This window comes from Anas platyrhynchos, chromosome 4 (genome assembly GCF_047663525.1).
Source record: "Anas platyrhynchos isolate ZD024472 breed Pekin duck chromosome 4, IASCAAS_PekinDuck_T2T, whole genome shotgun sequence".
Taxonomy (NCBI): Eukaryota; Metazoa; Chordata; class Aves; order Anseriformes; family Anatidae; genus Anas; species Anas platyrhynchos.
The window spans coordinates 37,155,957-37,172,333 of NC_092590.1; the positions used below are offsets into that span (position 1 = coordinate 37,155,957).

A 16,377-nucleotide genomic window follows, 5' to 3' on the forward strand; every position below is an offset into this window, starting at 1 on the left:
TGAGGGCTGGGAAGGAGGCAGTGGTTGTAGCTCAAGTGCAGAGCTTGAGCAGTGAAGCTGGGACCTGGGTGGAGGAGCTCAAGGCTGTGAAATGCAGGTGCTGCTGGCAAGGTGTGTGGAGTGGGCTCAGGCAAAGGCAGTCATAGATGATGGGCTTGGGTGAGGAGAAGGATTTTGATGACATTCAAGGTGCGTTTTGACTGCAGAGTGTTTTCTGTCTTCATACTGCCTAGATCACTGGTAGTACTATGCAAGTGGTGTTACTTTGAAATAACCACAAATTGTACCAGGAAAATAAGGATCTCTTACATTGTTTGAAGTGTATCTAATGCATTTTTTCCATTTGTCTTTTACATTTATTTACTAAAATATCTATTTACTAAAATTGCTGGGTTTTCTTCTCCTTTACCTCTTTCTATTTTATTTTTCTTAAACCTCCATCTTTTTTTGTGCTGTGTCCTTTCATGTCCTTTCTGGTTTCCCATTTCCTTCTGCTGATGTTCTCTGCTTTCCACCAGAGGTAGCATATGGTCTTGTAATGTGTTCTTGGTATCACTTACTGACTCAAATATGTTTTGCAACATGGATGAAATTAAGATCTGTTGGGTCAGGATCAGTTTGGTCCTGGCTCTGGCAGAGCTTTAGAAATGATAAATAAGGCTCTGGCTTAGTTGTCTGTATCATGACTTCAGCTTTACAAGTAACAATTGCTTTTTGATAGGCAAAAGGCAGGATCTGAATATCATCTCTTAAAGAAAAAAATCTGGTTCCAGGGAATTATCGGTTACAAGTATTGTAATTCACATATACCTACACAGAACTATAGATGATTTTTTTTTATTTTTTAATTTCTAATTTTGCTTTAGAGCTCTGGATACCAGTTTGAAATTAAGGATCATTTTAGATTGTTTTCTAAATTTAAGCACTACAATTCTGCAACCGAGATATTGCCCTGTTAAAAACTGCTGATTTATATCATAAGATTTTTGTATTTTTTTTATCTACTATTGATAGCATTTTGTTCTTTGGCATTTTTGGATCCCATTTCTTTACCAACAATACTAATTTTGAGCCTATGAAGAATACTCACCAGATTAGGGGCTGTTTGGAGTTCATAATTTAATTCATGTTTACTCCCTGGGGATAGAGAGAATAGATTAGCTCCCTCTAGACCCAGCTTGTATAGCATGTGTAAGTTTACTATGATGTCATGTAGTAGCTTAGAAGTCTTGTAACTAACCTAAAACATCAGACTTAACCTCTTAAAATTGGGAATGCTGTGGATTTGTAGTTGATGTTCACATCAATTTTATTCAGAAAATATTTTGCAATAGGTTAATGTCTGGTTAATCTCCTGTTATGTGATATGCAGCTGCATAAATGCTGTAGATGGCCAGAAGACTGCTGAGTGTTTTACCGATCACCTGAAAACTCGCAATCATAAAACCATAGGACTTCTGGGTTTGACTTTCTGACAGCAGTCTAGCAAATGAAGGGTCAATGCTCAGGAGCTAGCTGTCCAAATCTGAATCCACCCCTGTCCCCTGACAATAGCTGTTTTCAAATGATTACACCCAGTCTTTTTGCTGGATTGTGAGTCTGAGACAGCAGTAAGATATCCATCCACCTTACAGTCTTACCAGTGCTTAAGACTGTGTCACAGCGATGTTTGTGCAGCGTCTGGCTTCCTCAGTGCCTCTGCGGGAGCCCCACTGGCCCTCTGGAAGCAGGTGGGACCGATGCTGAGGATGAAGAACCCCGATGCTGGAGGTGAGGTGTGCTCTCCCTGAGGTTTCCGAGCACGTGGAGCAACAGGTGGCTTGGCAGAATTTGAAGGCTTTCCTTTGGACTTGGGCAAAGTTAGGCAGAGGCCCACTCATGAAATCCAGGTAAACGTTTGCCTATTCCTTCCAGGGGAACAGAGAGTGTTATTTTCAGTCCGACCTGTTGCTCATTTATTTATTTCTCTGTTATACTACAATTTACTGTTGGATTAACAGGGAAGGTGTGTTGGACATGCCTGTTCAAAGTGCAACTTTGTGACCTTTCAGGTGCTTCACCTTACTTCAGTATTTGTTTTTAGTGTAATATGCAAGACCTCCTAAAATACTTAACAAAAAATGTGTCGGATATTTAAGGAGTTAGCCTCGGGTATACCTGCAGTGAGTCTTTCACTATTGTTTAGTTTTCTTCAGTAGTTACTCCAGCTCAGATTACTTAAAAACACAGGGGTTACGATATCATGGCTGCAGTAATGCTGGACAAAAGGGGCAAGAAGTCACGGGCAGCACTGCCATCCCAGAGCAGGTCTTATCCCAACCCCAAATACTTGACAGGCTTCCTCTCTGCAGTGTGAATGCCCCATCCCTGTTATGCACGGAAACCCTGCAACTTCTCAGACATCTCCGCTCAAAAGTCCTGATGAGCGTGGCTTTTCCCCGCTGATTCAGTGGTGGCTTTGTCGGTTTTCTAGTTGGTATTCCAATTAGAAAGCAAATGTGAAAAACACTTTCATGAGGCAAGCTCCGAGTGCGTACTTCTCTGCGCTTGTATTTAATCTTTACTTGTTGGTTTCTGTGGGAGTTACCAAACCAGTTGAGCTAGAGCGCTGGCGTGAAGCCAAATGAAAAATACAGTTTTCTTCACTGTAAACATGACTGTCAAACAGTAATGTTTTTCTCAGCTTCATTTTAAAGGCATTATAATGGAAGAAAATGAAACTAAAACACATTTTTATGCCAGTATTATACATGGAAGAATGCTATTTCTTTTTTTCTTCTAATGAAAAACGTAGAGAATAGAACATAGAAAATTCTGTTTTAATAAATATGTAATCAGTTATCTGTGTTTCTAGATACTTGATGGAGTTGGTAAGCCAATGCATTTCTTATTCTGGTATAGTTAGAGTGAGGATGCATTTTTTTTGCCTCTGCAAACATGAAAGATATGTAAAGTTCTTTATTTTTAGTCCTGTTTTGATAACAGAAAAAAACACAGTGCCTGATAAAACTTAATGAATAACAACAGCAAACATTAATCTCTATTCACTCCTTCGGGCTTATTTTTAAACTCTCTTTTCAGTGGCCAATAACTCTGGTAACTCATCGTCAAGTGTTCTGCTGAACTTGGCCATCGTTGCTTAGCTTTGGGGATTTTTTTTATTTTTATTTTTTGAAAAATGTGGAAGTTCAGCTTTGCCTTTCTAAGATAAATGTGAACTATATTTAACGCTCACAGTGATTTCACCAGTACGTCATCCTGTAGGTGCAACTGCACCAAATGGGGAACAACAGCATTTTCACTTACTTTTCAGAATTAAATTTAACATGGTTGTCTGCATCGCCTGTCTGTAACTCCCCCCGTTTTATTTTGCAGAGTGAGGAAAAAGCCTTTTTAACAAAATGTCTGATCAGCTGCAGCTTTGTAAAATGGCTTTTTGGGTAGTAAGAACGGAAATTACATCTTGAAGAATGGATGTCAGCATCCACGTAACTTGATGCACCAGAGGATGAAAAATCCTTCAGTCGTGTTTCATTGTTTGAATGAGCTTTTTTAAGAGCTTAGTAATAGAAAAGTAAGAAATAGGATTGGAAGGGAGGCTGAAGGGTCTTCTCGTCTGTCCTGTCTCTTGAGACAGAAGCAGTTTTAGTGAAACCTCTCCTGACAAACATTTGTCTCACCTCTTCCTTATAACCTTCAATGATAGTAACTCCGGTGTTTCTCTATGTAATCCACGCTAATACTTCAGATAATTAGGAAGTTTTTGTAAAGTATATGTGCATAGTGGAACAACAGAATTTTAAATTAAAATTTATTAGCGCTAGCACATTTTTATTTGCGTATCTAATCCTTTTATTAAAAAATTCAACCCACACCAGTTGGTCTGGATATTTGCAGGCATAGCTAAATTAAGAAATTATTGAAAACAGAAATACATGCTGCAGACGAGTTAATGAAATGGTGTGCAGCTCTCTGAAGGAGAAGTTATGAAAGTTACACGAAGATCTCTGATGATCTCTGCAGATCTCCTGGCTGTGTTGATGCTGAAATCAGCCAGGAGAAACCTTCCCTCATTGTATGATGGAAATGACACCAAACTGATGTTCAGATTTTGCACTTCCTGCTGGATTCAGTACCTCCTGCGGTAGCAAAGGATTGTGTTCATGTTTTGACGGTGACAGTCAGAGAGCACCTGTTGGACAGGGCACCCTCAAGCTCCTGCGTATGAGTGGGAACGCTTTTATATAGCAGTCTCTTGGGTTTTCCCTAACAAACAAGCTTTTCTTTTGGATCTTGGGATGAGCCAGCTCCTCAGAGTTCAAGGTACCGTGCCGGTAAGGAAGTGTTGGAAACAACAGGCTATTGTTGCGCTTGGGTGTGCATTGTCCTGAGCGCTGGGCGTCTGTATCCTGCCTCGCAGCACAACGAGCTCAGGCACTGCCGGTGGCTCTGGGCAGGCAGCCCCAGTTTCAAGGAAACAGTCAAGCACTAATGGCCCCCGGCACCAGCAGTAGTTCCAGGACAACAGCAGTGCTGCCACTCGGGAGGTTTTTCTTAAATTCTGGGTTTTGAAGAGTTAGTAAAAGGGTACAGAGGTAGTTCTGTGGGGAATCTGGGGCACTGTGAGAAGCAGCAGGGAGTGCTTGCTTTGAACACTTACCAGGAGGGAGCAGCACGGGGCGCTGAGCTGGGGTGGAAGTAAACATCTCAATAATGGAGCAGAGAGGTGAGGCGAGGTGGAGGCTGCTCAGAAAGGATCCTGAGACTGCAGTAAAGGAGCTATATTGAAGGGAAGAGGCGTTAGGAATTGATGATGGAAGGGAAAAAGATTTGAGAAGATGGACTTGGGACAAGGGATGGACTGAGATGGGTCCTTAAGAAGGACCAAGATAAACTTGTATTTACTGATGCCAGCAAAAGGGATGTTGTAATAGTTAAGACAGAAGGGTTTAAGAGTCCAGACAAGAGTTTTAGCTGCGTACAAATAGATAAGAAAGAATGTATTTGAGAGCACTTACTCCGAAAGAGCTGCAATCATTTATATTTAATTCATTATTTGTTGACTTTTAAGATTATTTTACTTAACATTTCCTTGTCGTTGCTCCATGTTCAGTCCATCTGAACGTACAAGGAAGGCTTTCAGTTAACTGATACCTTGCACAGGGTTTTAAATGCGAGGCTGTTATTTTGTCTCTGCATTGCACTGTGTTTAATGTGGAACTGATGTGTACTACCTGTGCTGATTTTGAGGCAAATCCCGGGATCACAGTGATCCTGCCTGCCCTAAGACTCCAAGCTGTGCTGCTGGGCAGGGCACCGTCTGTCTCCTCCTGGTTGGTGCTGGGAGCAGAGATAAAAGGAGCACCCCTGTTGGGAGATTCTCTCCTTCCTCAGCCTATATCCCTGCTGACAATTCCTGTTTCTCCAGGTGTGAGCTCTGGGCATGGAAAACTAGACAAAGTCAAAAAGGGAGCTTGTTCCAGTGTCACGTAATGCAGCTAAGGCAAGCTTAGCCTCTGGGGTTGACACTGATTGCAGGTACAAACCACGATACTGAAGGAGCAAAAGGGTAAAGCAAGCCTGCACTGCCTCTTCTGGATATGTTGTACACTGAGCAGGAGAGAAACATTGTGCAGAAATATATTTTTATCTGGACCAAAGTTTAACCTAAAATATGTTCAGAGCATAAAAGGAATAAATATTTTAACTGTCTATGGAAATCAGTGGGAAATACTGCTCAGACTTCAAAAAATTAAGAACAGTCAATGAGCTATTGGAAGGAAGTGGGTGATGGACTGCCCCTCCCCCACCCCTCTTTTTATTTTTTACTTAATTGTCTTACTTTTATTCTTTTATTTCCTGATCTTTCCTCACACTGTAGGATAATTTTGCTGGGTTGGGAGCAGGACTTTCTGCCTACTTAGATACCCATGCTTCATGTGGCAATGTTGGGAAGGCAACCCGCAGGGTTTGGCCAGCATCTCTGCTAGGAGTGGAAGCACGCTAGCGTTGTTGTCTTCCAAGAATACTTAGCAAAGAAAAGTATGGAGGGATCGTTTTAAAGGGGAAAAAATAAATTAAAAAAAAAAAAGAGGAAGGCTAAGCATTAAGAGAAATGTTGATAGCAATGAGAGAGAAGTGTTCCATGAGGCTCCGTGTTTTTTGTCTAACTGGGTGTACATATTTGTAGCATTGTTTCAGAACTAGCCAAGAGAGAGGACGAGGATCTTAAGAAAGTATCAAAGCAGCGAAGCCAAAGGGATTTGACTAGATTAGGTTGTTCAAAATGGATTGACTGCATTTCGAGTTGAGGCGCAGCCAGGGTGTGTACAAGGACTCAAAAGCTTAGGAGAGCTCCAGGTCTGCTAATTTTAGGCATTGACAGGGAGGTTTCTTTTGATTAGCAAATGCAATGCAGAACATGAACTGCAAACCTGCAGGTGATAAGTGATTCATCTAAGGTATAGTATAAATAAACTTCTGGAATGTTTAATCGGCACCTACTGCAATAACTGGGATGTTTTCTGCCTATCTGTGTAGAGACAGAAATGCAGGTTACTGGACACTGACACTTGTAGATGCACACTAAAGCAACAACAACAAAAAAGAATTTAAATGTTTCTTCTGTTCCTTTTTCCAGTGTAACAATGCTGTGGGCACTGAGGTATTTCCTAAGGTCCTGATGATTTCTGTGCACATTTCACTTGCAAACTTTTGAGATGCTGCTTCTGCTTTGATTGCCTGTCAAGCCAGGCTTATGCTGGCTTTTCACAGTTTCTACGCTAACTTGTTTTTTGTGCTGCTTGTCTTCACAGCCCGAAAGTCCAAAAAGCTGGGGAAATTGAAAGGGATGCACGAGGAACAGCCACAGCAGCGGCAGCAGCCACCACCCCAAAGCCCTGAGGAAGGGACGACGTACATCGCTCCAGTAACTGAGCCCTCTGTAAACACAGCACTTGTCCCCCACATGTCTGCTATCTCACCAGCACTTACTCCCTCTCCTGTTAAGATCCTTGAAAGCATTGAACCGGAGATTGTGTATGCAGGATACGACAGTTCAAAACCAGACACAGCAGAGTACCTGCTTTCCACCTTAAACCGCCTGGCTGGCAAGCAGATGATTCAGGTGGTAAAGTGGGCAAAGATACTTCCAGGTAGGACCATGAGGTATTTGGTTGAAATTTCTATTAAGTTTTCCAGATTAATGAACAAGTTGCATCTTTAGTCTGTGGGCTGAGTTGAAAGCCCTCATGGTGGGGAATGACATGAACATCTAAGAGATTGTTGTGTTTTGTTTTGTGGTTTTTTTTTTTAATTTATATAATGTTTGTTTCATGTGTTTGTGATTGATATTTTAGAAGCTTTCATTCCGAATAATAGCCTCTTAAGAAGAAAGCATGTTTTGTCACTGAAATAAAAAATAACATTTTTTTTTTCTTCAGAAATGTACTTTGTAGGAGTGTTGCTCTTGTTCTTGACTTCAATACTAGAAAAACACCAAGTGATGTATTTTCAGTGCTGGTTTCACCAACCCTTATAAAGCACAACATAGTTCATGGGTATTTTCTGGTTTGATCTCTAGGATTTAGAAACTTGCCTCTCGAGGACCAAATTACTTTAATTCAGTATTCGTGGATGTGTCTGTCATCGTTTGCCTTGAGTTGGAGATCATATAAACATACAAACAGCCAGTTCCTCTACTTTGCTCCAGACCTGATCTTTGATGAGTAAGTATTTCTTAATGGTCCTTTTCAATGTAAACTTGAAGGATTACTCTTCTTTATTTGGTTTTCAGTCTAAGAAAATTTCAGCTAATCCCAGTTTAAGAAGTAGCTAAAAAGATTTTTCAGTGACTCAGTTTTCAATTAGCAAAGCTGTATTACCACCATCCTCTTCTTAAGTATAGGGATGCATTCACAAACTGGGAACAACTTGCTGCCTTCAAATATGACTGATACACTACCAAGATTTATAGAAAAAACATTTTCTGGTATCTACTGGAGCTTGGAAAAATATCTAGCTTCAAGGAAATGTGAATGTTTAAATTGCCAGTTTTTTTCAGAGCAGTCATATAATAGTGCTTTTGTTAGAATATACAGCTGTTCAATGAGTTTTCTTGACAGTCTTAATTACCCTTCTTTGCAATCATGAAAGAAGCCAAAATGTTTTTTCAGTAATGAAACATAACTTCTTTTATGATACATTCAGAGAAAAAGAAGGATCAACCAAGGAACCATTCCTTCTGAGTATGTGTGTTCCTTCATATTTCAAGTTTGTGTTTTAGTGCTTTGCCTTTGATGAGTATAATTTAATTTCTGTTCCATTCGCCTAGTGTTTATTCCAAGACGGTAAAGTCATAACGTAAATGAATACACAGGCAGTCAAACTGCAGTCAAGTCATGTGCTCATCCCAGAAGGTATTTTTCCTAGAGGTAAAAATGAGACACAATCAATAGGATATGGATGCTCTTGAAGGAAAAAACAAAACAAGAATGAATAAAAAAATAACTTACTACTCAATCTCCTGAAGCATTTTTAAGTGTTTATTTCTTGGAGAAGATGCTTTGTCTCTGTCCATCTTTAACATTTTTTCTTTCATATAAGAATTCTTAAATAATTAATACATATAAGATGTGGTCCCAAAGCAGGAAGATTGTTTGTGAGTGGGTTTTTTGTTTGTTCATTTTTTGTTGTTTGCTTTCCCCCTCCCCCTCCTCCCAAGGAAATGGCAGTTCACTGCATGTGGTTGAAAATATATTGCTAGACCATTCTCCTTGTTGAAAGCATTTCCACTATGACCTGGGACATTAAAGAATTACCACAGAAAAAAAAGTATCTGTATCTAAAGCTAACTCAAACTGTGAAACTGAAGAATTGAAAGAGTTCAATTCTTCTGTGAAAATGCAGACCTAAAAGTTTGAACACAGAAGTAGCTTTCCCTCTTTTCTGATGAAATCAGTTGGGGGGGAGGGTGTCAAAATTTATTGGACAGGGAAGTCAATCCCACTTGGAAATAAGTGTATTGGAAATAAGCTAGTAGTCTTGATACTGCAGCTAGAAGCAGCTTCCAGAATTTGAGACCAATTGTGAGTTTTGTTTTGCAAGACTTGAAGTAGGTGCCTGCAGAATTATACTGACGCTGAGATTAGGATCTAGTCAGTAAAAGACTGCAAGAACGAAATTTCATAATGAAACGGTGAGGTAGCTGAGCACGTGCCCACAGCGACTCCGGGGTCTCCATCTTTGGTGATCTCTAAACTTTGACTGGGCAAAGCTCTGAGCAGCAAGCCTGCAGCATTGCTCCAGGCATTAGCCCTGCTGCGAGCAGGGGGTTGACTTGAGAACTCCAGAGACGCATTCCAACATAAGTTATTTTGTGATTCTAAGTTTAATAAAAGCAACTTTTTCCCAGTTTTGACATAAGATCAGAGGAGAATTACTGGAATTATACATGTCAACCAATACAGTTCAGTATAGAAAACATTCAGGTAAGCACAAAACCTAATAAACAGTTTTGAAAGATTGAAGATTGAGAACAAAAGTGTCATGCAGTATTAAAATGTGTATTTAAATATTCCTGTGTGGAATTCAGGGTCATTTTGACAGGTTAATCTCTCAGGTGCTCAGGTGAGCAAAACAAGATTGAATCTAGCAAACTTGGTAAAACATGAGCAAGTCTAAGAACAGTTTTTCAAACAAGCAGGGCAAAAAGCATAAGTAGTCAATGACAATTCCAGTGCAATTCTTGTACAAGTGATTTTTCAGTGCCCATGTTTCATTTCGTTTTATTTCATCTTCAATATCACTACTTCAGGAAGTAGGTTACCTCATTTTTTTCACTGCATTTACCTTGTCTGTCTGTAATAGGGTTTAACCTTACTGCTTCATTTTATATCTATTCCCATTTGTGAAAATATACTGGTTCGAAGCTTTGCTCTGGAATTGCTGACGGCTTGTCCTACGCAGGCCTTTACTTCTGTGCCACAGGGTTTATCAGACCTCCCTAAGATTCACTTGATGTAACTTTTTGAGTATTTTATCCCCACTGGCATTTTAGGACTTCTATTAGTTGATGCAGAATGAAAGGGAGATGCTTGAAAATGACTTTTCCTTCTGCTGGCTTGAGAGAATTGTGTTTCTACTAACACTAGGCCAAGATTTTCTTGTTATTTCTTCATATTGTGTCTGGAGAGGTCATTTCCCGTCCCTGGGCAAGAAGTAATTAGGAGGGTCCCTTGCCAGTATGCTACCCAGAGGGGTTCAGCATTTTTCTTCAATGAACAGTTAAGAAAGAGTGAAAGTAGAGGTTGGCATTAGCAGAATTATGTTGCTTTGTTTTGCATTAAATGAATTTTCCGTTTACTCTTAACTACTGTGAATAAAAGGAAGCCATAAGGTTTCTGGAAGGCCATGATACATTATATTGTTTTCTTTCTTGTTCTGAAGGCCTGTAAACAAGACAAGTAACAAATGAGAATCTCTGCTGCTAATAGCAGTTAAAGGCACCTCTGATTGCGTAAATGCAGAGCAAAATGCCTCCCCAATAAATACACAGCTTGACTTCCTGTTAGGCGCATGCAAGGCTGGAAATATTTGACCACCTTCGTTTGGTCAGGTTATATATCTAATTAAGTGTACTGTTTGCCTTCGTGGATCATGCATATGTTCCATTGCTGTAATTGGGTTTAAGCAAACGCCAAGATGTGAACTGAGGGGTAAGAAAATGGCCACGCAACCACTCAACCATTCAGCTGGTTGCAGAAATGCCAAAAAACAGGCTGAAGGGGGGTATACAATAAAATACAATAAACCAATGCATTTTATGTTGTGTGTATGTAAGTCACCTCACCATATGTGGTTTTTTAATCCATTGCTTTCATAACATGGTTGTAATCAAAGCTAGTATGCTGTAGTTATAGCTTGAGTAAGCTACAGCCATGTAAATCTGTAAAGCTCTGTTGTATACGTGACACCACATAATTCCTGTTACAGGTAAACACTCTTATAGGATGAATGTTTCATATGTAATAACACTTAAAGGATGCTGCCATTACGTTCTTAAGGTTGCAAACTTAAATCCTAGAAGTTGCAAAATCCTAAAATTAAGATAGTCTGTATGAAATTGTAATTTGAGCCCTTTGGGTCTGTGCTTTAAAAACTGTATCCATAACCAAACCTTTAAGTTGTTATCCCTTATTTTTCCCATGTGACTTCTTCCTTTCATATTGATTGGGTTGAATGGGTTGTAGGGATGATAGAGGATTATGTAGTGAGAGATTTGGGTTTTTGCTTCACTTGTTGCAGTTGAAAGTGATCTAGGGATTCAGAGAGATATTAATTGGGAAGATTTTCTTAAGACATGGTAAAAGACTTCCCAATCCAAGACCCTAAGTTATGAGACATTTCAGGTTCCTACTGCGAAGTAACAGAAATCCCACCAAACAAATAAATAAATAAATTACTAGTGTTTATTTAACTCTAAGGGGAAAAAATTCTCTCAAGACTTAAACAAAGACTTTTAGCTGAAGTTTTCTAATCTAATTCAACCTGAGGCAGGCATATGCATGAACAATTTCAGTCCAGAACATTAAATTTGTAAAATTATACACAACTGAAAGCAGGAAACTGAAAGAGTTCTACTTGAAACGGGTGCAAGAACAAAGCAAGAGATGTAGCACAATGTTTTTTTAACACTAAAATGAACAGTTCCTATGGGGAACAGCCTAAAACATGATTTTTAAGACATGATCATAGAAGGTGGAAAAGTAGGTTTCAAATTCCCTTGGACTCTCCCTTACTGAATAAATTAATCACTGAACTAATAGTTAGAAGAGCGTTTCTCTGGCTGCTTCCTTTTGCAGGAGAAGTCCACAACATTTTGGAAAAGAGATGGCACAACAGTGTAGGTCCTAGAAGAAATCTGATGAGCTGAACCTTTACGTAGCAGGAGTTTGCACTGAAGAAGTCAGATGCCTAAATCCCAGAGAAAAGCAAGGGATGCTCCTTTTTGTGGCCATTTCTGTGATGGTTTTGGGCAGTTTCTCTTCACCCATACATTAAGTTAAGGCATCGGCTAACCTTTCAGAGCCTCAGTGAGGAAAAATAGCACTGACAGGTGAAGCAGTGACAGCAGAAGCCCAGTAGGAGCTGAGACATGGTGTGGTGAGGATCCTCCCTCCCATAATGTGGAAAACCATTGGCAGTGCTGGGATGGGAGCTGCCTTTGGTTTCACAGCTTACGCTCCCAACATGTCCCAGAGGCCAGAAACTGCATCGCTCACAGCAAGCTTATCCACCTCTTTTCTTAAGGGTGGGAATGTTGGCATTTTGTGTCTGCACAGGGCAAAAATCCTTGCTGATGGCATTGCTGATGAATATTAAAGATCAGACCATGCATCCTCTTTAGCACGCTGTACTACAGCTTCTTAGTTTCTGCTGGTGTAAAGAAACCAGACCTGCAACGTGATGCTGAAGTTCTGCTGCAATTCTTTATTCTTTCAGTTTGAGATTTTACATAGTCTCTTTGTTGACTTGTAAATTCTTGAGGTCTCTTGAAGAAGGGACTGAAGCTCCAAAATATTTTACTATTTTTAAGAAATCTATTCAAATTGTCATATTTACCATTCCAGCCTTAGCTAGCTGTAAAATGGCAATGATATGGAATAATGTGAAAAGGTTCAGTAATACTGAGACATCATGATGAGACATTTTTGTATGTTGAAGAAAAGTACGGCATCAATATTTCAACAGTATTTTGCAAATGCACTGAATGACTAATGTTGTGTGTTTTCTTACTCCTTTGATTTTCTTGGTTTGTCATTTGCAGCACCAAGAGTAAGTCATAGGTGCATACACATACAGGTTTTGAATTTTCTAGCCATTTTACTTTGTTCTAACTGTCGTAATATTTTTACAGATTTTTACATTTCTCAAGGACTTGAGTTCTTGCCTGATTAAAAATAGTACCGGGCACTGCATGAAGTACCCCAAATCATTAAAGAGAACTTGAAAAACCAAGTCTAAAAACTGAGGACAGTTTCCATGAACATTTAGATCAGCGGTGTCTTTTCCCCAAGCCTCATCTCTGAAATTACTGTATTGTGTCATATGCAGTTGAATCCCTTAAAATAAACAAGTTTAAAGTAGAGGCAGCAGTTTATTGAATGCTACAGACAAAACTTGAAGAGGAGAAGAGGTTTTAACTGATAAAGAAAAACTTAAGGTTATGGATTATGAAGTATGAAGTGGATGTCATTCCTTTCATTATTGCCATTTTGGGCAATTGTGGAGCTACTGGCTTCTTTTCTAGGTTGTAGTGTGGTATCAAAGGCATTTTCGTTGTAAAATCAAAACATCTCCTTCAGATATCTTTAAATAACATAATGTATGTAACCCAGCTCTATGTATGTAATGCAGTTTAACAAACTAACAGAGGTTATTACAAAACAGTATAAATCCTTCCTTTAAAGCACAAAATTTAACTTTCTCTAAAAATGTATTTTTTCAAGGATCTTTTATGCTATGCCTTTGGTAATTCCTCCAACTGTGAAGTTTAAAAATTTAGAAGCAGAGAGAGGTTGATACTAGCAATAGAGGAAAAATAGAGAATATATTTTTCAAATGAGAACATTGATGTATAGCAAATGAGGTAGAGAGAGGCAGAAAAACAGCTTCAGGATGTGGGGATTTCTGTGAAGATTCAGTTCTGACGTTGTCTTGGGATGTGGATGGGCAGAGGATTTTGTGATGTTGAAGAAAGTTATGAAATTAAAGTAAGAGTTAAGATCTTGCATGGCTGAATAGATAGGATTTTATTTAAAATCTGCATTTATTAATAATGCATATTTTATTAGTAAAGAGCATGTTCATTGCATTTTCATTACATTCCTAATATCCTAGCATAATATACTTGTGGAAGCTGAGACCATTAGGGTCTGTTGTGTAACAAAGTGCAAGGAGGCAGCTGCCTCTGTGTGACCTTTTGGTGCCAAAGCCTGTAAGTCTTTCAGGTATTCTGATTTCTGTAGTAACACCAGGAAAAATCAATGTAATAAAATAAGCTGAATATTTAAGAGCAACAGAGTTTTTTAAGCTTATATACCTTTAGGAGGATGATTCTTTAGATCTTCTGTGCGTGTTGATAAAGCCAGTAACTTTCATTGTGTACAAGGTGACCTTTTCACATACCCATTTTGCAGGATGATGCCTGTTAACTGTAATGGGACTTGTTTTGGTCTCTTCTGTGGTTTGTTAATCCTGTCTAAATTTAGGTAGATTTTTGTCATCTTTTCAATCTAGCAGTCTCCAAATCCCTCATTTTTAATTAGTATTGCTGCAGTGATTGTTCATATGAGTTGTTAGTGTTCATTCTTTGCTGATAAAGTGTGTGTGATTGCTGATCTTGTTAAAAGGTCAGCAAGCACTCCTTGATACTCTTCCCTGTAAGTTTTTTGCTTTAAATATTATTTTGAAGAGGAGTCCTGCGTTTATAAAATCTAAACTGTCAGTGTAGTGAGATGTGGATATCTTTATCAGTGATTTTTTTATATATACATTGTCAGTTTTATTTACTTTCTTGTAAAGCCCAGCTCAGTTTCCAACCAGTGATGTATATTAGAAGATTTGGTTCTGTACACATCCTAACATGGTGCAGACAGACAGAAATTGGAAAAACTAGCCACACCTGTACCTGATAGATGTAACATGCTTCAGCTAGTTTTTTCAAAAGTCTCACTTCGTTTCAGCTAGCTTTTTCAGTCTCATTTTGCTTTTTCTTTGTAAACAGGTCAATGGTTGGGTAGAACACTAAATGCAGCCTCATTGTATAACTTTGTAAAAGCTTTGCCCTTAATGCCATTATCTAATCAATTAAATTTTAGAGTGCTTAGACATCAGTGGATGAGAAGCTTCTGATTTTGGTTAAAGCCGTGAAATTATAATGGAAAATAGGAGATAAGGTGGTTTTAAGGAGATCTCTAAAAATTAAAAAACCTGTCAGAAGAAAGGTCCTTCTAGCACAGTTTCTCAGTCTCTAAAAACAGCCATTTGCAAAGAAAATGCGAGATCAGGACAAGGATAAAATGATAATTCTTCATTTGCCTGTTTCAGCAGTCAGCAATTCAGGTACTTTCTGAATGGGAGATTGCATTTGGACAGTTGTGCTTAATAAGCCTTCTGTATCTTTCTTCTGTGAATTTGCCTCATACCTTTTTGAATACATTTATAATCCTGACATCTAAAATGTTCTGTGGCAATCACTTTTGCAATTTAATTATGCATATTTGTTTGTTGGAGATGTTTCTAAAGCAGATACCTGATAATTTAACACAGTACCACTTCATTTTTGTGTTTGTAGAAATAGTGGATATATTCCTTTTCATCCTGTGTATGCTATTTATCGTTTATAGATCTCTGTCAAGTCCTGTTAGTTCTTCTGCGAGCTGAAGAATCAGCTAGTCAATTTAATCTCCTCTTGTGTATCAGTTTGCTACCCCTGGCCATCCTCATCTTCTTCCTCAGTACTTATGCTGTATTAATTTTGGGAACAGACCAGAATAACACTCTGTGTTCAGAATGCAGTGGATTTATGAAGTGGTGAGATTTTGATTTCTGTCTCGCTTTTGATTCTTCTTCTCTCACCCTTTGCTGTTTCTTTTCTTTATTCTTTTTTTTTTTTTGACCACCTAATAAACACAGAGCAAGCATTTTCAAAGAACAGAAACCCAAAAAACCTGTTCCAAATTATACCTGGCTCTCCTTATTGTGTGATGTTTGTTAATTTAGAGTTAATTATTCTTTATGTATAGTGAGAGAAGATTATACTGTCTGCATTGTCTTGCAATTAGTGATTTTCACCTTCCATGTTGCCAGCCAGCCACAGTTTTGCAAGATTTTTCTGCAGTTCGTCACAGGCAGCTCCCAAATGCATTGTCTGGAGTCATCAGCAAACTCTGCCACTTCCACAGGTCTGATTTTTTTCAGATGATGTATGAGTACAGCTCTCAGCAGAGCCCCAGTGCGGAGCTCGGTGAGACTTGCCTGGTAGCCTCCATCACCTGTGAGAAATGTCCTTTTATTATTACCCTCTCCCTCCTATTTTTAAGCTGCTAATAATCCATGAGGAGCCCTGCCCCTTATCTCTAAGCTCTCTTTAAGAGCCTTCAGGAGATCTTTTTAACAGCTTTAAAATCCACCTCTGCTGTGACTGCCTCCCCACTCACCTCCTGCTGCCGAGCGCAGTGTGCCAGAGGGCTGAGACCTGTGGTTACCCGTGCCGGCACACCGACAGACAGCACTGCAGCCCGTGCCCAAGCTGCCTGCCCCAGTTTCCTCTGTGTGGAAACCAGGGCAGAGAAGAGGAGGAGCAGAGGGCTGGTG

General features: G+C 39.3%; 1 protein-coding gene across 6 annotated transcripts in view; it reads left to right on the plus strand.

Annotated features, from left to right (window-relative positions):
• NR3C2 (nuclear receptor subfamily 3 group C member 2) overlaps positions 1–16,377 on the plus strand; it is a 202,529-nt gene that overhangs the window by 161,298 nt on the left and 24,854 nt on the right. For all 6 annotated transcript variants that reach the window (XM_072037403.1, XM_072037404.1, XM_027456675.3 and 3 more), the window contains 2 exons: positions 6,816–7,154; positions 7,583–7,727. In XM_072037403.1, coding sequence (XP_071893504.1) covers positions 6,816–7,154; positions 7,583–7,727 — 484 coding nt within the window. The remainder of the gene's footprint in view (positions 1–6,815; positions 7,155–7,582; positions 7,728–16,377) is intronic.